Source organism: Martes martes (genome assembly GCF_963455335.1).
Source record: "Martes martes genome assembly, chromosome: 15".
Classification (NCBI taxonomy): Eukaryota; Metazoa; Chordata; class Mammalia; order Carnivora; family Mustelidae; genus Martes; species Martes martes.
In genome coordinates this window covers 11,384,486-11,405,393 of record NC_137903.1, presented here as the reverse complement: position 1 = coordinate 11,405,393, position 20,908 = coordinate 11,384,486, and the positions used below count along the sequence as shown (strand labels likewise).

Sequence of the window (20,908 nt, the reverse complement as noted above, 5' to 3'; positions counted from 1 at the left end):
AGAAATACAACTCAATAGAAAAAAATCCAATTAAAAAGTGGGCAAAAGATCTGGATAGACATTTCTCCAAAGATGACATACAAATGGGCACCAGGTACATGAAAAGGTGCTTCACGTCACTAACACCAGGGAAATGCAAACCCACAGGAGATTTCAGCTCACACCTGTGTTTCGGGAAGATAACAAACGCTGGCAAGGATGCAGAGGGAAAGGAACCCTTGCCCGTTGATGGTGGGAATGCAAACTGGTGCAGCCACTATGGAAAACAGTGCGGAGCTTCCTCAAAAAATTAAAAGTAGAACTTCTGGGTATTTATCCAAAGGAAACAAAAACACTAACCTGAAAAGACACCTGCACCCGCACGTTCATTGTAGCTTTGTTCACAATAGCCGAGACAAGGTGGTGGCCTCGGTACCCATCGGTGGATTAATGGGTAAAGAAAACGTAGCGTATATACTGTGAAATAGAAAGATAAATACCATATGATCTCACATGTGGAACCAAAAGAAAGAAAAGAAAAGAAAAAAAATGAAGCTCATAGATACAGAGAACAGTTTGGTAGTTACCAGGTTGGGGGGGGGGGCACAAAATGGGTAAAGGTATTCATGAATACAAAGTTCCAGTTACAAAATACCTAAGTCAGAAAAAATACATCGTGGAGATACAGTGAGCAGCATGGTGACTATAGTTAACAATACTGTCTTCTGTACTTGAAAGTTTCTAAGGGAGTAGATCTTAAAGTTCTCATCACAAGAAAAAAGGGTGACTCTGTGTGGTGATTGGTGCTATCAAGACTTACGGTGGTGATCATTTTACAATATACGTAAATATTGAATCCCTGGGGCGCCTGGGGGGCCTAGTTGGTTAAGCATCTGCCTTTGGCTCAGGTCATGACCCCCTGCTCCTTCTCTCCCTCTCAATAAATAAAATCTCTCTCTTTTTTTTTTAAGATTTTATTTTATTTGTTTGAGAGAGAAAGAGAGAAATGAGAGGGAGAGAGAGCATGAGAGGAGATAAGTCAGAGGGAGAAGCAGGGAGCCCAATGTGGGACTCGATCCTGGGACTCCAGGATCATGACCTGAGCCGAAGGCAGTTGCCCAACCAACTGAGCCACCCAGGTGCCCCAATAAATAAAATCTTAAAAAAATAGTGAATCATTATGTTGTATACCTGAAAGTAATTCTATGTCTATTATATCTCAAATTTTTTAAAAAGAAACTATGGATAAGCCAAGAACAGGAAACAAACCTTTCATCATCCAGAAACTACTGTTAATGTTTTGCTGTGTATCCTCCAGCCTCTGTCGGTGGGAAATTCTGTCTGAGCTTGAGGACTGGGGACGGCTGGAGGGAAAGGCACGGCCGCAAGAGGGCAGTAGCCCACCCCAGCTTTCCTCGCATTGTGCGGGGACCTGCGGCAGGAGAGGAGAAGGACCTCAGCCCGGAGCCTCCGCCCAGAAGGAGAGAAAGACAAGAAAACTCCCCGGGGGAAGGAGGAATCGGGAGGGGGGTTTCCTGTGCAGGTGCCGTCTGTCGGCGGCGTGGGGGGGAGGGGGGTGTCTCTGAGTCAGAGAGCTGGGAAGGCGGGACAGCCGCAGCCTGGCGTCTTTCATCGCATGGCATCGCTTCCAAGGGAAACCTAAAAAAAAAGTCAAAGTCAACAGCGAGCCTACATCCATCAGATCATCATACTGTACACTTGAAATACGTTATAACTGGGGGGCGCTTGGGTGGCTCAGTCGGGCGTCCAGCCCTTGGTTTCAGGTCATGTCATGATGGCGGGGTGGCGGGGGCGGGGGGGTGCCGGGGGGTCCTGGGATCAAGCCCCCTCCCCAAGTCGTGTGGGCTCCCCACTCAGCTGGGCACCTATGGTCCCTCTCCCTCTGCTCCTCCCCACTCTCTCTCTCTCTCTCAAATAAATAAAATATTTTAAAAAATAAGTATAGGGCGCCTGGGTGGCTCAGTGGGTTAATCCGCTGCCTTCAGCTCAGGTCATGATCCCAGTATCCTGGAATCGAGTCCCGCATTGGGCTCTCTGCTCAGCAAGGAGCCTGCTTCCTCCTCTCTCTCTGCCTGCCTCTCTGCCTAGTTGTGATCTCTGTTAAATAAATAAATAAAATCTTTAAAAAAAATAAGTATATATGTTATAATTAAGTTTATCAATTATACCTTAATTAAGTTGGTCAGGGAGAAAAAGAAAAACAGAATTCCCATGTGATCTAGCAATTCCACTCCTGAGTATGTACTTACTCAAAAGAACTGAAAATGCAGCCCAAACAGGTACTGGCACAGCCGTGATCATGGCAGCGGTAGTCACAATAGCCCAAAGGCAGACGTGTCCATTGGCAGCAGAATGCGTAAACAAAATTTGGTAGAAACCTTAAAACCTTTCTTAAAGAGGAAGACACTTGGATGAAGCTTGAAGGACATCAGCCGCACTGAAATAAGCCAGTCACAAAAAGAAAGATAAAAAGAAAGATACTGGAAGATTCCATGATGTAGTGAGGTAGCTAGTAGTCAATTTTGTAGAGACAGAAAGTAGAAGGAGTGGTGGCCAGGGACGTGGGGAGGGGGATGAGTGGGAGCTGATGTTGAAATCGGTGCGGAGTGTGAGTTTTGTTAAAGGGAAAGCGTCTGGAGATGGATTGTATGACAACATAAACAGACATAGATTCTTAAGAATTACCGTTGTTTTCTTACAGTCAGAAGATGTAATTCGGTGCCTGTAGTTTCATGAACTGGGTCTCTTCCGATGTTCTTTCAAGATAGGTGACCCCAAATTTGCATACTTTTGAGTAGCACCTTAATGTCTCTTTTTGTCCTCTCTTAAAGGTATGATTTTTAAAAGGGGTTTTATTTAACTATGGAAAGAAATGAATCCATGAAAGGAAACCGTGTCTGGCACTCGGTAAGACCGTACTAAATGTTAGCGGTCTAAACACGATAAAAACTTCCTGGGACTGTTTTTCTTCTTTGTTGCCAGTATTTCTCACTTGTGGGACGCCTGGGTGGCTCAGCTGGTTGGGTGTCTGCCTTCAGCTCAGGGCATGATCTTGGGGTCCTGGGGTCGAGCCCAGTGACCTTGCTGTTATCCGGCTCCCTGCTCAGCGGGGAGTCTGCTTCTTCTTTCCCCTCTGCCCCCCACACTCCCGCTCCTGCACACTCTCTCAAGTAAATAAATTCTTTTAAAAAAATATTTTTCGGGGCACCTGGGTGGCTCAGTGGGTTAAGCCTCTGCCTTCAGCTCAGGTCATGATCCCGGGGTCCTGGAATCGATAACCACATCGGGCTCTCTGCTCAGCGGGGAGCCTGCTTCCCCCTCTCTCTCTGCCTGCCTCTCTGCCTACTTGTGATCTCTGTCAAATAAATAAATAAAATCTTAAAAAAAAAATATTTCTCACTTTCTGTCTTTTACTCTCTTAATGGTGGCTTCTGACTTATTGGTCTTTCCTTTATAATTTCTTCATCACTCTCAACCATAAAAAGTCTTCTTCAATCTTGAGATTTAATACATATTTTCTTGGGGCGCCTGAGTGGCTCAGTGGGTTAAGCCTCTGCCTTTGGCTCAGGTCATGATCTCAGGGTCCTGGGATCGAGCCCCGCGTCGGGCTCTCTCCTCAAGTGGAGAACCTGCTTCCCCCTTCTCTCTCTGCCTTCCTCTCTCTCTACTTGTGATTTCTCTCTCTGTGTGTCAAATAAATAAAATCTTTAAAAAAAATACATATTTTAGGGACGCCTGGGTGGCTCAGTTGGTTAAGCAGCTGCCTTCGGCTCAGGTCATGATCCCAGCGTCCTGGGATCGAGTCCCACATCGGGCTCCTTGCTCCGCAGGGAGCCTGCTTCTCCCTCTGCCTCTGCCTACCACTCTGTCTGCCTGTGCTCGCTCGCTCTCTCTCTAACAAATAAATAAATTTAAAAAAAAAATTTAAAAAAAAAAAAATACATATTTTCTTGCAGTTAAAAAAAGAGAGAGAGAAATGAATCCAGACTGAAAGACTGATTCGGATTTTTAAAATCTTGTCCATTTTGTATTCTCAATACATCAGGAACAGATGTGGCCTGAGAAATCATACCATTTATCCCCTTATTTCTCTGACGAGGCATTTGGCCTCGTCGAAGATGTTGTAAGTGATTTGGTTCAAAGTCTGACCCTGCAAGGTTTCACACTTGGGGTTCTGGAATAATCCTAGCTTGCCAACATTCATCAGCAGCAACCCCTTTCATACATCTCCTCGTGGACACCATTTTAGAAAAGTGTGGTCTATCGAACTGCACTTAAGTCATAATGCGCTTATCAGTCAAGGGCATCAAGTGCGAATTAATCCTGAAAGGGTATAATCCCAACCCAAAACACAAAAATGCCATCCTGTTTCTCTTAAAATTGTAGACACATTGAAATTGTTGTTATTTCCAGTTATTACCAGAGAGAACCACTAGAGGTCAGAGAAAACTCTGTCCTCCCACCCACCATAGCTGGGGGGGTTGGGGGGGGAGGCCATGGACCCCTCTCTAGGGCACACACCCCCTTGCCCCCCCAAAAAGTGCTTTGCCTCCTGGCTCACATTATCTAGATTTAACCAAGAGCAAGTCTTATTTCCTCTGCCTAGTCACGGATTTGAGACTAATGTTCTTTGCTCCTTCAGTTGGATTTTACACTTTTTAAAATTCTTAGATTATTTAAATCTTTCCATCTGGCTACAGAGACACCTTAATTTCATGCCATTGGATCCCTCGTATCCAAATGCAATGCCTTCATAAATTTTCTGGAACTTTATGGAATCCTGCCTTTTTAAAATATTGTCTGACTCTACCAGGGCCAAAACACCATAAAGATATCGAAATGACATCCAAAAATAACATAGTCTTTTATAACCAACTTTTTATACCATGTACTTTTTTAATTAGAATACTGTGATGAACCAATGGCTTTTCACTGACTTCATTTGTTTTAATTACTGGTAGTCATTTTTGTAGTTATGTTTTGGCGATTGAAATGTCATAGGTTAGGGGTGCCTGGGTGGCTCAGTCGGTTGGGCATCTGCCTTCAGCTCAGGTTATGATCCCCGGGTCCTGGGATCCAGCCCCACATCAGGCTCCCTGCTCAGTGGGGAGTCTGCTTCTCCCTCTCCCTCTGCTTGCCGCTCTGCCTGCTTGTGCTCTCTCTCTCCCTCTGCCTGCCTCTCCCCCTGCTCGTGCTCTGTCTCTTCTCAAATAAATAAATAAAATCTAAAAAAAAAGAAAAATGTCATAGTTTAGCCAAAGCAATCCTTAAGCTGCCAATGTAGCCTTTGGGCAAAACTGTGCAAATTTTTTTAAGCACCTTGGCTTTCTTTAATAAGACAAGCTCATCTTACACCTGCCCTGTCTTAGAAATTCGATCAGCTAGTTTCCTAAGCCCAACTGGTTTAGGACCAAACTATGAAGACTAGGAAGTGTTTACCTGATGTTGTGCCACTGGGATGGTGTGACTTATTGGAGTGGTTTAGGGACAGAGATGGAAATTAACACACACACATAGAGATAAGTTCATAGCCATTTTGGGGGGCACCTGGCTGGCTCAGTTAGTGGTGCATGCCACTCTTGATTTGGGGTTGTGAGTTCAAGCCCCATATTGGGTGGGTGTAGAGATAATTTTAAAAATAAAATCTTTAGGGGTGCCTGGGTGGCTCAGTCACTGGGCATCTGTCTTCAGCTCAGGTCAGCATCCCAGGGTCCCGGGTTCAAGCCCCACATCCGGCTCCTTGCTCAGTGGGAAGTCTGCTTCTCCCACTCCCTCTGCCCCTCCTCCACGTTCGTACTCTTTCTCTCTTTCTCAAATAAATAAATAAAATCTTAAAAAAATAATAAGTTCATAGCCATTTCCAATTTAGTCTTGATAGTACTTCCCAGTCATGATATTTAAATTCTTTTTATACCCCATCTCCAGCTCCCAATAATATTTGAATTCTTAATCCTATAGTCAAACTATAATTATGCCTTTTTCTTTGATCATAGGTGACTCATGTAATTGTCACTCTGAAGCTCTTGATTTATAGCAAAGCTAACAGAATGACTCAATTATTGACTTGCCAGTAAAAGAAACACATCCAAAATAGTGATGCTACTATTAACACTTATTATCAAACTGCTAAATAAAATCCAAATTTGTATTTGTACTTGCCTTTGTTCTTAGAGTGTACCATGGGATATAGAGCGAAATTACTTTGGTCCAGAGGACTCTGAAATAATTGCTCACTCTGTGGGCTAGGGAAGATCTGTTGCAATGTTTCAGTTCATTTTTAGTTTGAAAGGGTCAGAGTTGGACAGTTCTGAGCTCCTACTATTTAAGCTTCTACTTTTTCTTGGGACCATATTCAGCCACTGTCAGAAGGGCTCATGTTATTAGCCTGCATCGTGAAGATAAATAGAAATACTTCAACAGTTCTATCTCCAGAGTACTAAATGAGAATTTCCCACTGTCTGGCTCCCCTGCCGTGACTCATGACAGCTTGATGTGCAAGCTTCATACACGGGCGTTCTGCAGAGGCTGGACAAAACTAGTCAGACTTCTGCTATTTGGTTTCCCCTAATATATTTAGAATCTACAGTTTCATGTCTCCAAATAGATTTTCATTGTATTAAATTCTATCCTAAAATGAAACTTTTCTGTTACCTGCCTCCTCCCCCCACCCCGTCCCAGCTAGCTTTTCTTTCTTTCTTTTATTTTTTTTTTAAAGATTTTATATATTTATTTGACAGGGAGAGGGAGAGAGAGACAACGAGAGAGGGAACACAGCAGGTGGAGTGCGAGAGGCAGAAGCAGGCTTCCCACTGAGCAGGGAGCCTGATTCAGGGCTTGATCCCAGGACCCTGGGATCATGACCCAAGATGAAGGCAGACACCTAACAACTGAACCGCCCAGGCACTCCCCCACCCCAGTGAGCCTTTCTTCTCTGAGTCATATAGGATCGCATTCCCTTCTAATCAATACATCATGTATGAGAAGCATTGTAGCAAACCACAGCCCTAAATAATGATTTAGTTTTACAACATATATAAGCCAAGATGGTTTTCCATGTTGCTGTATTCTAAATACAGTATCAGTTATTTATTTATTTATTTTTAAAATGTTTATTTATTTGACAGACAGAGATCACAAGTAGACAGAGAGAGGGAGGAAGCAGGCTCCCCGATGAGTAAATATCCCGATGTGGGGCTTGATCCCAGGACCCTGAGATCATGGCCTGAAGGCAGAGGCTTTAACCCACTGAGCCACCCAGTGGCCCCCAGTATCAGTTATTTAGATATCTTAATCTACCTCCAGGAAAAATACATACACCCAAACTCACACTGGGTAGCTCATTGGGTTAAACGTCCATGTCCTAATTTCTACTCAGATCAGGACCTCGGGGTGGTGGGATCGAGCTCTGTGCTGGGCTCTGTGCCCAGCGGGTCGCCTGTTTATCTCCCTCTCCCTCTGCTCCTCCCACCGCGCATTCTCTCTCATAAGTAAATAAATAAAATCCTCTTAAAAAGAAATATTCTTTTAACTCATAAGGTCATAATTCTGACCTTATTTCTCTCCACACACATTTCTCTTTTAATTTTAATTCCAGTTAATATACAGTATGCATACATTTTTCAAGTATCAGTATCATAAAGTGCAAATAGCTCAGTAGTCCTCCAAATCTTCAGTGGCTTTTGAAGAAAAACAACCAAGTTGGATATGATTCTATTAGAGCAGTGAAGAATTATTTCACACTTTATATATGCCGCTTTAAAGCTTTATCTGCCAGGAGACTTCTGACTCTGCTCCTATTGTAGAACGAGTCAGTAGACTCTCAGTCTGGTGAGCATACAATGTAAATCTGTGCACACACAAAGAAAAATCCTTCTCTGGTGGCGTCGGGAGTGGCGGGTGCCGTGCAGCCTTAGTGAAGGGCATTCCGGAGAGGGACAAGCCTCTCCAAAGGTGGGCAGCCACCGAACCTTCCATTCCCGGAGCAGTCACTGAGCTGAGCGTGTGTTCACCTGGCATGGAACAGCGACTCGTGGGGGGCAAGGAGAGAACCAAGCTCTTTAAGACTGTAAGGTCTCTAAGCACTTTTTTAAACTCAATAACTGATGATGCATTTTCATGAACCTTAATTCTCCAGTGTTCTTGCTTCTCCGGAGGGCAGTTTCCTAATTGTATTGGTAAGGAAAGTTCCCATGGATTGGCACTCAGCATCCTTTCTACCCCCTTTCCTGTGCGGAGGCCAGGAGATGAGAACATGTTCCAGGGAGCTTGGAGTACAAGAGAGAATTTGGCAAGTTATAATCAGGGGCACGCTGGGACGCTTTGGAAGGCAGTGGGGGGTGGGGTGGGGTGAAAGCTGTTTCCGCTCTTTTTGCTGTTCTGAGAGTAAGAACAGTCCTGCAGGTGTCAGATTTTTCTGGGCCAGATACTGGTGTCTGGTGAAGAGATGGGGGCTGAGGGCCGCGGGGCAGGGTAGGGTGCCCGGGCTCTGTTGGCGCAAATCCGGCAGGCAGGCATGGTTGGACCTGGGGCTGACCGTGGGGGCCGGGGTGCCCTCCTGGGGCTGCAGCTTCTTGCTGTGCAACAATGGCAGCTCTTTTGTTCTCGCGCTTACACTGGAGGTGGCCTTCTGGGCATTTGGAAGCGCTGAATCCCCTACACTCAATCCCGTCCCATGTGGTCAGCCAGAAGGTTGCACAGGCACAGGATAGAAAAGGCAGAGATAAACCGCAGGACTCTGGGGGTGCTGAGGAGGGAGTAGGCAGTGGGAGACGAAAGGGCATTTGCTGGGCCATGACAAGTAGAATGGAATGTTCCCAGCAGGAGCTCCCAAGGAAGACCTTCAAATACGCGCTGGGTCCAGAGGTCAGAGACAACACCTCGGGCAGTACCCGGGAAGGAATTACGCTGCTGTCTTCTCTGTTTTGGCCTAGGAAGGGTCAGGACGTAGTCTGCAAGTTTGGGGAGCTCAGATACATCAAGCGGAGGAAACAGAAGGGAAACGTGTTGCTGGGGCCCCTGGATGGCTCAGTAGGTTAAGCATCTCACTTTTGATTTGGGCTAGGGTCCTGCTCTCGGTCCTGAGATGGAGCTCTGTGCTCAGCGGGAGCCTGCTTGAGGTCTCTCTTTCTCCCCCTCCCTCTGCCCCTCCTTCTCTCTCAATACATGGATAAAATCTTAAAAATCAAGTTCAAGGCTCTGAGTATTACATGGAGTTGAGCACTGTAGGATTTGAAATCATATAAATCAAGGGGCACCTGGCTGGCTCAGTCTGTGAAGCATGCAATTGATCACAGGGTCATGAGTTCAAGCCCCGTGCAGGGCAAGGACCTCGCTTAATAAAGAAATAGCGTTATACAAATCAAGACCAGGTTTGCAACTTTGGAACTTTTTGTTATCTCTGTGTGATTAAAAATTTATAAGGCTGCCTAAGTTTTCACCCAGGAGCAAGGGAAGCACTTTTCACACTGAGTAACTTCTTCTTCTTCTTCTTTTTTTTTTTTTTAAGATTTTATTTATTTGAGAAAGAGAGAAAGCACGAGCAGGAGGTAGGCAGAGGGAGAGAGGGAAGCGGACTCCCCACTAAGCAGGGAGTCCGACAGGGGGCTCGATCCCGGGACCCCGAGACCATGACCTGAGACGAAATCAAGAGTCAGCTGCTTAACTGACTGAGCCACCCAGGAGCCCCCAAACCATAAGGGAAGCTTGATGATAGAGAACCACCTGAGGGTTGATGGAGGGAGGTGGGTGGGGATGGGCTAGATGCAAGGTGGCGGTTAAGGAGGGCACTTGCTGTGTTGAGCACTGGGTGTTATATATGTCATGAACTACTGAATTCTCCTCCTGAAACTAATATTGCACAGTATGTTAACTAACTAGAATTTAAATAAAAATTTGAAGAAAAAAATGTTGTTGTGATATTTGAATAGTATTTTGGATGGACAAAAACTACACTTTTGGTCCCCCGCACAATTTTTGGTCCCCCGCACATTTTACCTTTGTTTCTATTTGATATGCAGTCTATGGGGGAGGGGAGTACTTTCTGAAGTCAGGGTTGCTTTTTTTTTTAAGTAATCTCTAAACACCCAATGTGGGGCTAGAACTCACCACCCCAAGATCAAGAGTTGTATGCTGGGGCGCCTGGGTGGCTCAGTGGGTTAAGTCTTTGCCTTCGGCTCAGGTCATGATCTCAGGGTCCTGGAATCAAGCCCCGCATTGGGCTTGCTGCTCTGCAGGGAGCCTGCTTCCCCCTCTCTCTCTGCCTGCCTCTCTGCCTACTTGTGATCTCTCTCTCTGTGTCAAATAAATAAATTAAAAAAAAAAAGAAAAAGGACTGTTAAGACCTCTTTCATATATAGATATAGATATATAGATATTTACTGTAGTTACCGTAGTTACAAATCCACAAATCTAGTTTCTCTTAAACTTTGTTTTACTTTATTTACAAACCTAATTACTTTTAGTTACAAATCTAATAAAATTTAACTATTACTATAAGGGAGAGTTTCACCATTCACTTCCTTTAATTATCTTAAACATTTTAAATGACTTTTACAAACTTAATATATTTAATTTTCTTTTCCGGTATTTCAACTATGTACAAGGCTATGTAATTCTTACAAATATAGTAAATTAAGTTTATTTTTTATATTGTTTTCAATTTAAACTTATAACTCTAAATCAATTACTTGATTATACACTTTAAGTTGGAATCATAAAACTAATATTTGTATATTTTAATAAGCTAAACTGTAAATATTTTATGTACTTAGGGCAATACATTCAAATCATTCTTAAATGTATCATGTACTTTAATAGTATTAAAATATTAACGAAATTAATAACCCATATTATTTTACTCTTAACTCTTAGCTTCCAAGAATTAAAAAGATATTTACTGACATGGGGAACTCCTGGGTGGCTTAGTGGGTTAAGCCTGGGATTCTTATCTCAGCTCATGTCTTGATTTCAGGGTGGAGAGTTCAATGCCTGCCTTGGGCGCCACGCTGTGCACGGAATCGATTTAAAAGAGAGAGAGAGATTTACCTGCCTAAGACAATAAGGCATTCTCTAGAAGGTTAAGATTCACCATGAACCCAGAGATGCATATCTACTAGCGCTATTGCTGAAAGCCCAAGGGTGATGATCACATCACATACCCTGTGACTGGACCAGAACTTAGCTCGCACAGCCCGGCTGGTTTGCCCCACTTTCTCACTTTCTCCCTGGGAATGAAACTGATAGTAACACTAGGGGCTCAGTAAGGGTTGTGTTTCTTGCTCTTTAAGATTTTATTTACTTATTTTTCTAAAGAAAGAGAGCACGGGCAAGCAGAGGGAGGAGCAGGGGGCGGAACAGAGGCAGAGGAACACGCGACTCCGCGGCCGAGCGCTGACTGGCGGCGGGATCCCAGGACTCCGAGAGCGTGACCTCAGCCAAAACCTGGAGTTCTTCGCGCAGCCGGCTGGGCCACCCCAGCGCTCCTGGGCTGTGTCTCTGACTCTGTGCTTAGGACAGGTGTCTAGAAAGTTATGGCCCCTTTTCAGGGGTGTTGATGAGCGTTTTCTGATTACCTTCTCCAAAGCTGGTCACTGGTGCGCATCCCGGAACAGCGCATTATCACCACCGTCTCACCCAGCCACAGGGCGCGGAGTATAATCTTTACTGTCCCCGTCGCCTCTGCCGATCTGAGCGTGGCCAGAGACGCCTCGTTGTTTGCGGTTCACCTATTTCGTCGCAAGTGTGGCTGAACGTGTTTCGTGTGTTCACTGCGCACCCAGCTTTCCGGGTGTGCCCCGCTGTGGCCGCCAGGTAGGCCCGGGGCAGGTGCGGCTGGGCGCGCGATACCGGGCCCCGCGGCCAGGGGGCGCTGCCGCCCGAGCCCCCACCCCCACCCCGCTACCCACGCCCCGTCCGGGCTGGGGCGGGCGGGCGGCCGGCGGCGGGGGCGGGGGCGCAGGCGCAGGCGGGGCGCCGAGGTTGGCGTCGTCTCACGGGCGGTAGCCGGAGGGGCCGCAGCATCATGACGGTGGGAGCCAGGCTGCGAAGCAAGGCTGCGAGTGGTTTCCTGCGCCGCGGGCCCCGGGGCCGAGCGCGGGCGGACGGGGACGAGGAGGCGGCCGCCCTCCTGGAGCAGCCGGAGCGCGGGGACGAGGCGGCGAGCGCGGCGAGCGCGGGGCGTCCGGGGGCCCGGAGCGCGCGCAAGGTGCACCTGGCCGTGCTCCCCGAGCGCTACGAGCCGCTGGAGGAGCCGGCGCCGGCCGAGAAGCCCAGGAGGAGGTACCGGCAGAAGCTGAAGAAGTACGGCAAGGTAGGGCCCCACGCCCGCCCCCGTCCGCGGGCTCGGGGTGCGGGCGGCCCGACCCCCGGCTTCCTGACCGATCGCCCGGAGGGTGGGCGTCGGGTCCCCACTGCCCGGCCGCGCTCGGCTTCTCTGAGCTGCCCTTGCGGCCCCGCTCCAGCAGCGTTAACAGACACGGACGAGGGTTCTGTCCACTGGGAGGTGAAGGAAAACTCGATCGCAAGTAACGACAGAACCCAGACCGGAGCTGGGGTGGGGTGGTGGGGTGGTGGGGTGGACCAATCCAAACCCTAACCCCCCGGGGCTGGCCGTCTGGTAACGTTCCCAACACGTCCCAGCATCCCCGTGGTTCTGACCCTGGTGTGCCTTACACCCCCCTTGTACAGCTGACAGGACAGAAATCCGTGTCCCTATTTTACAGATGGGAATGCTGAGGCATTGGCGTGGTGAGGTGACTTGTAGAAGGTGACCCAGTTGGAAAGTAGGGAGTTGCAGGCCGGTTCATCTGTTCTCTGGCAACATCCTCTCCAGGATATCCCACCAGCTGAGAATTGTTTGGATTTTTCTCCTCAAGTTCCAGAGGTTATTTCCAGGGCCTGGGAGCTCAACAGTACATAAATAGGCACTTGTTGAATCTACTTTTCTCTTCCCCCAGCTGGCTACCCTTATACTGTGGGACCTGCAAACATACCACTGCCTTCTGCCTTGGGGGTTGGGGGACAGAGGAAGGAAGGGAGACGGGGGTTGGGGCGGGGGAGAGAATATGAAGATGGGATAAAATGACAGTGTCCTTCTCAGAGATCGAAAGGCAGCGAGTGCCTAGGCGAATCAGTTGAAGCGACTTCTGCCCCCCCTTCCTGGGTCTGGGCAAGGCCACCCAGAATATCATAAAACTCACTGTGTTCTGGCCAAAGGCCCCATGTGATTCACAGTCTCATTGTCTGTGCCTCTTAGCCTATCTAAAACCATCTAGTTTCTGCTCCTAGAAACTTGGGTGTATCATCCCCTGTAAAAGCCAGTCAGCGGGTTTGGCACAGTATACGGGCAGGCAGTGAGGTCGGGACTCTCAGGCTGGGTCCTGCTAGAACTGACCCATCTGGTCCCAGTTCAGCACCAAGAAACCACCGCTTGCCTCCCAGCTGGCGAACCTGGTACTGGGGACATCTCAGGTCAGGGGATGGCACGTGGAGATGCTTTTTGGGTGCTCATTTTGTGCAGGGATCGTGCTAACCACCAGAGATAACAAAACAGATACAGTGGCAGTCCTGCCCTAGTGAAGTGCACACCTTCTGGGGAGATCCCGGCAGAGTCCGGGCACCACCACGGAGCCACATGGTACAGAGTCCTCGGGATGAAGGTGTTGAAGTCACGTGACATGAGAACTGGGCAGAGAAAATTGAGGTTTCAGAGGTTAATGATGAGGTACTATTTCACACTTAAGCAGGATGTCTGTTACTTAAAAAAATAAAAACAAACAAAAAAACCAAAAACAAAAAATAGCAAATGTTGGCAAGGTTGTGGAGAAATTGGAATTCTGCAGATTGCTAATGGAAATGTAAAATGGTGCAGTTGCTGTATGTAGTAAACAGTTTGGAGTTTCCTCCAAAAATTAAGCATAGAACTACTGTTTGATTGAGCAGTTCAGCTCCTAGTTATATACCCAAAATAACTGAAAATAAGTACTGAAATATACATACATCTATTTGAGGGAGAGAACATAGAGAACATATTCACATGTTCATAGCAGCATTAATCAAAATAGCCAAAAGGTGAGAACAACTCTTGTGTCTATCAGCTCATAAATGATAAAATGTGGTGTATACACATTGTGGAATATTACTCAGTCATAAAAAGGAATGAAGTCCCATTACGTTCCACAGCGTGGATGTGATGGGGGCTGGCTGGGTCCAAGGAGGGTCCTTGGCTCCGCGCAGGATGGCACTCAAAACTCGAGCCAAGAGGAAGTGAGAGCAGAGTTCATTGAAGACAGAGAGAGAGAATATAGATACAGAGTGTGTTGGAGATTTGGAAAGAAAAGGGAGTCTGGTCTGGGCTTGGGGTTTTCACTGGGACTTAGCGTTTTTGCTGAGGATGACAGGCTGGTGCAAGTGTCGTCTTGAACAAAGACGAGAGTTGAGGCGTCTGTCCTTCAGAAGTCACTTGGCCCTGGAGCCAGGGATCTTGATGAGTCACTGGTCTTGGAACCACCCTGCCGGGTCACTCCTTAGATGTTACCTATTGTGCCGGAAGACTCGAAAGCAATTGTTAAAATCTTGACATTTACAAGGAGAACATACGTTATCTGTTCTATAAGGTGTGTGTAGGGCACTGGCTGTAGGTCCTGGCAAAAAAAAGAGCAGGAAAAAGAATGAACGAAGCAGTTTGTCTTGGGGTCCCTTTAATTTCCCTCTCTCAGGTGAACCTCGGAAACAGTGTGCTAAGTGAAAGAAACCAGACACACGGGGTCACGTGCCATGTGCGTGGATGGTTCTGTTTCTATAGAATGTCGAAAATAGGTAAATGCAGAGAGAAGGAAGCAGATGGGTGGTTTCCAGGGACTGGGGAGAAGGAAAAATGGCGGGGGGTGGGGGAGTGTGTAACAGGTGCAGTTCTTCCTTTTGGGGATGGTGAAGATGTATTTGAAGTAGGTTGAGGTGCTGGTCACATGGCACTGTCCGTGTACCAGATGCCAGCAAATATTTCACTTTAAAATGGTTAGTTTTTGTTATGTGAATTTCACCACAATTAAAAAAAATAAAAAAGGTAAAATTGACCCGACAGAGAAGGGGTGGCGTCCGACGTGGAGGGAGCAGCCCAGGCAGGGATGTGCGCAGCTGCAAGCTGTTTTGTCATACCCTCGATCGGTAGACACTGGAAGCCAGAGGAGAGGACACTGTCCCATTAGAGTTGGACGCGCCCTCCCTGCCTTCAACTTCCCACTTTCTTGGAGGCATCTGGGAAGGTAACCAGTTAGGTTCCACCGTGGGAGAAGAAAGGAGCCCACCCCGCTGTGCTGAAAATCCACGGCAACAGCCAGCCCCCCCCCCCCATGGAGGTGTGGGGAGGTGAGGCTCCAGGCTTGAGCTACCCACGTGAATCTTTCCCTTTCCCGGCCGATGGAAGAAGGAGGGACTTGTGAAGGCGCCGCATTGTTAATGGACGGAGGGGGCGTGGCAGTTCCTATTCATCCGTTCACCGGTCGGTCAAGCCCTGCACCCAAGTCCCTTCCTGCTTCTGTTTAAAGAGGCGTTTGTGGGGGCGCCTGGGAGGCTCAGTGGGTTAAGGCCTCTGCCTTCGGCTCAGGTCATGATCTCAGGTCCTGGGATCCAGCCCCCCCCACCCCCGAACGGGCTCTCTGCTCAGCGGGGAGCCTGCTTCCTCCTCTCTCTCTGCCTGCCTCTGCCTGCTTGTGATCTCTATCAAAGAAATAAATACATAATCTTTAAAAAAATAAAAAATGAACAAAATAAAGAGGCATTTGTGAAATGCGAAAGGATTTCTCCTCTCCTGCTGCCCTGTGGTCCCCAGGGCCCAGCTGGTCCCACCTCTCAGAGGCTCGGGCTGGTGGCGGGTGTGCGGGGACTCCTGCCCGGCAGTGGTTCTTGGTGCTTTGTAAGGATGTGAGTGTTCACATGGCGCTTTAATGGTTCAAGGGCCGTGTCCTGGGGACAGGGAAGGGGAAGGAACAGACATTGGCTGTTCTGCCCAGCATGCCAGCAGCTCTGCTGCCCATTTCCTGAGTGACACCCCTCAATTATCCCCAGAACCTTGGAAAGTGGAGGGGAACCCCCCATTTTGCAGCAGTAGAAACGAGTTTAAGGAAGTTGTGCCCTTTGGGGCTGCACAGCTGGAGAGTGGCCAGCCAAGCTGGGAGGCAGGAGTCTCACCTGGCAGTTGGGTTGAGGGGACTGGCCTCCAAAACTTAGCTTAAGATGAGAGGCCCCCTTTCCCAGGCACCCCTGAGGGCCGCGGGAGACGTATGGATGAGGACAGTTAAGTACGTTTTGTCCACTAGGCAGCTAGGGGAGGGTGGGAGGGGGAAATACAATGTGTGGAGGAGCCTTTATCTCAAGGGGGAGAAAAACTGTCGTCATGCTCTAGGGGCACCTGGTAAGGACAGGGGCACGGGAGCCCTGCCCCCTGTTGGTTTGGTGACCTTGGGGCTGGGCCCACCGCTTGGCTTAAGTTTCCTTCTCTGTGACATGGGGTAAAACGAGGGTTTTAAAACCTGGCAGGCAGCAAGGCTTCTGTGATGGTGGAGTCAGTGTCTAGAGAAGCCATCCATGTTGCCTGGCCCTGCCCCCGGGCCCTTATGGAGCCTGTGAGGTTCCACAGGAAAGACCCGGGCCCTTTCTGGGTGCTGGGGGTACGGCAGTGAGCACGAGCCCCATCATCTGGGAGAGAGGGCAGGTCAGCCTGCCGGACAGAGGAGGTTTGCTGGGCAGCGTTGGCTCTGAGCTTTGTGACTGTGATCAGGCATTTTAAGCAAAACCAGGAATTTTAGGTGTTTATTGGGAGTTGGAAAGGTCAAGGGGCTGAGAGACCAGGCGTGTGGTAGAGCCCAAGTCATCCACGTGGATGTTTGACTTCATTGAAGGGTGATGACGAAAGTTGGGGGTGGGGAGAGAGGGAGGTGTGGTGGGCAACAGCACCATTAATATTGGGGGGGGGGGGTCTCTGCTTCCTGTTGGCCATCCCATTTGAATCCCTGGGGTGTCGCCTGTCCAGCACCAGGCCTTGCAGAAAAGGAGTGGATGGCAAGAAAGCGCAGCGTAGTCCTTACCCTGGAGGAGTGTATAATCGTACTGCAGGGTGCAGTGGGAGAGAACAGCCGGAGACGCTAGAGACAGTGTGAGGGCTGGGCAGGCATCTGCCCGGGAGCTGGAGGGAGGGCAGGGTGGGCTTTCAGACAGGTGAGGGCAGGGACTCTGGACCCCCCTGGTGGTGATGCAGTGACTGGGCTGGAACAGAGAAGAGAGTAGGCTTTGGTTCAAAAATAAAACCGGGGGCGGGACGCCTGGGTGGCTCAGTCAGTTAAGCGTCTACCTTCAGCTCAGGTCATGATCCCAGAGTCCTGGGATCGAGCCCCCTCTGCCTGCCGCTCCCCCTGCTTGTGCATTCTCTCACTCTCCTGCACTCTGTCTCTGACAAATCAATAAATAAAATCTTTTTTAAAAAATAAATAAATAAAGGGGCGCCTGGGTGGCTCAGTGGGTTAAAGCCTCTGTCTTTGGCTCAGGTCATGATCTCGGGGTCCTGGGATCGAGTCCCGCATCAGGCTCTCTGCTCGGCGGGGAGCCTGCTTCCCCCATTCTCTCTGCCTGCCTCTCTGCTCACTTGTGATCTCTCTGTCAAATAAGTAAAATCTTAAAAAATAAATAAATAAGTAAGTAAATAAAACAAACCAATAAACCGGGGGCGCCTGGCTGGTTCAGTCAGTAGAGTCTGTGACTCTGGATCTCAGGGTTGTGAGTTCCAGGCTGGTTTGAAAACAAAAGGGGTTTGGTTTTGGATCTGGCATCCTCAGTGCTGTTCCGAGATGTCCGAGCGATCTGGAAATGTACAGGGCTTGAAAATACCTTGCCAGATGATGACATCTGTGCTGATCCCCACATGTGCTTGCGGGGGGTGGGGGGCGGATGCGGAAACAACGGGATGTGGCCCGTTTGCCCTGCCAGTCCTTTCCTGGGTCACCGTTGCGTGGGAGGGACTGCAGAGCTGCCTAACCAGCCCCTTTGCTTTTCTCTTCTCTTCCTGAAAAACAGAACGTGGGGAAGGTCGTCACCAAGGGATGCCGCTACGTGGTCATCGGTCTGCAGGGCTTCGCTGCGGCCTACTCTGCCCCGTTCGGAGTAGCCACCAGCGTGGTCTCGTTCGTGCGCTAGCGGGAACTGCGGAGCCGAGCACTGGCGTGGATGGCAGCTCCACTCTGGGACCACCCCTGACCTGAACCCACAAAACCCTTGGAGGAAATCAATGTCTTTCCCGGCTGCATTGGATGAATGTTATGAATGGAACATCCCTGCGCATCACTGAGCTTTTCATGACTTAGGACCCAGGCGGCTCCCGACAGACAATCCCACAGAGAATCAGGCCTGCCTTAGGTTTGGGGTCACCGTGTGCAAACACCAAAGGCTTCCCGGGGTGGCGGCGACGGCAGGGCTGAGCCGGCAGCAGACACTTGGCAGACGGGGCACTCCGGGTGCGTAGCGGAGGGGTGATGACGAGGGGTCAAAGGGCTATGGCCCTGGACCAAGATGATTTGTTATGTTCTGGAAAGGTCGCAGGCTGACATGGTGCTCACAGCCCTTGGCTGCCTCGCTTCTGGGGGCAGCCGGGGAGCTGTTTGTCATGCGCCCCATCTCCTCTCTCCACCCCTTTGTCACCAGGAGTATAATCACAGGCTTGAGAAGAAGAAGCAGGGAAGGAAAATCTCTTTGAAGGTGGGGATGCGTTGAAAACTGTCAATGTGTGTGACTGTGTAAGGCACATGAACTTGTGTTCCCCGCCCCCACCCACGAATGTGCAGCTGGAGGGGAGGGAGGGAGGGGGCTCAGAGGCGGGCTGGGTGGGCTGGAGCGGGGCTGGAGGGAGCGCCCCTGCCGCCTGGGCTGGCGCGGCGTGGCTGCTCGTCTGTCCAGGCAGTCGGGGGCCTCCTGACTCCCTGCAGCTGCTCGCCACCTCTGTGCCCTTGGGAGAGAGGGAGACACCGCGCCTAGCAAGGAAAATGTGTGATCTTAGAGACGGAACCAGTAAGTAGGAGACAGGTGTGCCGGAAGTAGAAGCTAGAAAGATGGCGGACAGGAGGAGTGGGAGTCCAGGAGCCAGGTCTCAGCCCTGGGAAACCTCAGGCGAGCTGGGCTTGCATCTCCGGGGAGGGACCAGGGATGCTGGGTGGCTAGGGGTGCCGTGGCTGGTGCTGAAAATCCCCCTGAAGCCTGAGCTCTCACTGGCTGCCTCTGTAGCATCCTTTCCTCTGGTGCTGCCGAGCTGGTCCCCATCTCACCTGGATTCAGAGCTCAGCGCCGCATGGGTCCTGGGTGCTCCCCCAGGACGGCCCATGGACTGCCATTGGACCCTTGGCCAGGGAGGTAAAAGAAAGAGGAGGCCCCTTTTACCCTACCCCTCTGCCACCCCCCCGGATAGCCCACTGCTGCGACTCTTGACAGAAGCCCCAGAAGGCCAAGTGGTTGTTGCCGACCTTTCGGTAGGGGCGTGGCCACACCTGCGTGTTGGCCCTGAGCAGGTCCCCAGGCCTTCCAGAGGCAGCCTCAGGGCTCAGGCCTCACCAGCCAGACGAACCCAGTGGCACCAGGATGTGGAGAAGGTGGGTGGAGAAGACAGAGGGACAGAAACAGGAACCGGTGTACGAGAACGTTGTAGCTGGACGCTCTGGAGGCCATGTTGAGGAAGAACTTGGATCCCATTCTGCATCATTCATACTTGTGAGGAAAAGGCAAACAAGCGGTCTTGTTTTCATCAGATGATGAAAGTGGATGATGAGAGCACATTTTCACCCATGGAAGATAATGACGGCTTGCCTGGGCACACTGGGACTCGGGGGAAAGAGACCCAAGTGGAAGAAAAAGCCAAGCAGAGTTTAATGGGAGAGCCAGGCCTCTGCGGCCTGTGACGGGCCTGGCGGGTGTCAGTCCGTGGCGGGCCAGGGATGCTGATCTGCCCCAGAGAAATCTACTGAGTCCCCTTAGGGGAGTGGAAGTGTGACCCGAGAAGGGCCCAGAGCTGCCGAGGCATGTCCTGTGAAGACCTTCCCCATCCCATCCCCAAATTGGAAACACTCTCAGGCCAAGCACATTTGGCCCTTGAAATTTGAATCGTCTGATTAATAATCAGCCTAGAAATGTCATCCATCAGAACCTCGCAGGGATTGTCCTGGGAGCCAGATTCCTGTGTACAGAAGATGACCTTGTCCAAACTCCCTGAGTGCTCACTCCCCTGGGACAGGGCGTCCGTGTCGCAGATTAGCTTTTTGCGTGTTTCTCTGTCTTCAGTTGTTGTTGCTGTGTGTGTGTGTGTGTGTGTGTGTTTAATGTCAGGGTCCACGCCTTACTGAGAATTGAGTTGTAGAGCTTTGCCTTTTCTGCGCTTGACCAAGAGGCTTCTTTTGTATCCTTTTCTTACCCTGTGATGTAAATAAAACCCTCCATTGTGTAACGTGTCTGTGTGTGACGTTTTTCTCCTCGCTTTCCAGCCTTGCCTGTGATTCCTGCAGCGTCCAGCCAGAGCTGACTTCACAGGGCAGGTGAGGGCCGGTCAGGGACCTCCCTGGGGCACCCACACCACCACGGGGAGCCCAAGGCCGCCCCAAAGGGAGGGAGAGGGTCCCCGATTCATCTGGAACTCTGCTTAGGTGTTAAGGAGGGGCAGGGGGTTGTCTAGAAACAGCGGAGTAGGCTTTAGTGTACAGGAGAAGCCTCAGCTCATGTGAAAATTTCCAGAACCTCCAGTAGTTGAAAACTCCAGAGCCAAAATGTGTAGCTTGAAGACAGAGTCTGGGTATAAAGTAGGAGATAGTTTTTATCGCTCTGCCAGGCCAAGGAGGTGGGTGTCTCCAAGACTGGAAGCCCACCCAGGGTAAAAAGGCTGAGT

At 49.6% G+C, this 20,908-nt stretch overlaps 1 protein-coding gene across 1 annotated transcript; it reads left to right on the top strand.

Moving 5' to 3' along the window:
- The first annotated feature begins 11,830 nt into the window (after window positions 1-11,830).
- On the top strand, window positions 11,831-20,473 carry LOC308355739 (required for drug-induced death protein 1). Its single transcript, XM_080824179.1, has 2 exons — window positions 11,831-12,307; window positions 18,064-20,473. The coding sequence occupies exons 1-2, from the start codon at window positions 12,020-12,022 to the stop codon at window positions 18,181-18,183; spliced, it is 408 nt and encodes a 135-aa protein (XP_080680305.1). The 5' UTR covers window positions 11,831-12,019; the 3' UTR covers window positions 18,184-20,473.
- The last annotated feature ends 435 nt before the right edge of the window (window positions 20,474-20,908 follow it).

Coding starts and splice junctions, on each gene's coding strand:
- LOC308355739 (XM_080824179.1), top strand. CDS start 12,020: ATGACGGTGGGAGCCAGGCTGCGAAGCAAGGCTGCGAGTGGTTTCCTG. Junction 12,308..18,063: donor AGCTGAAGAAGTACGGCAAG/GTAGGGCCCCAC, acceptor CCTGAAAAACAG/AACGTGGGGAAGGTCGTCAC.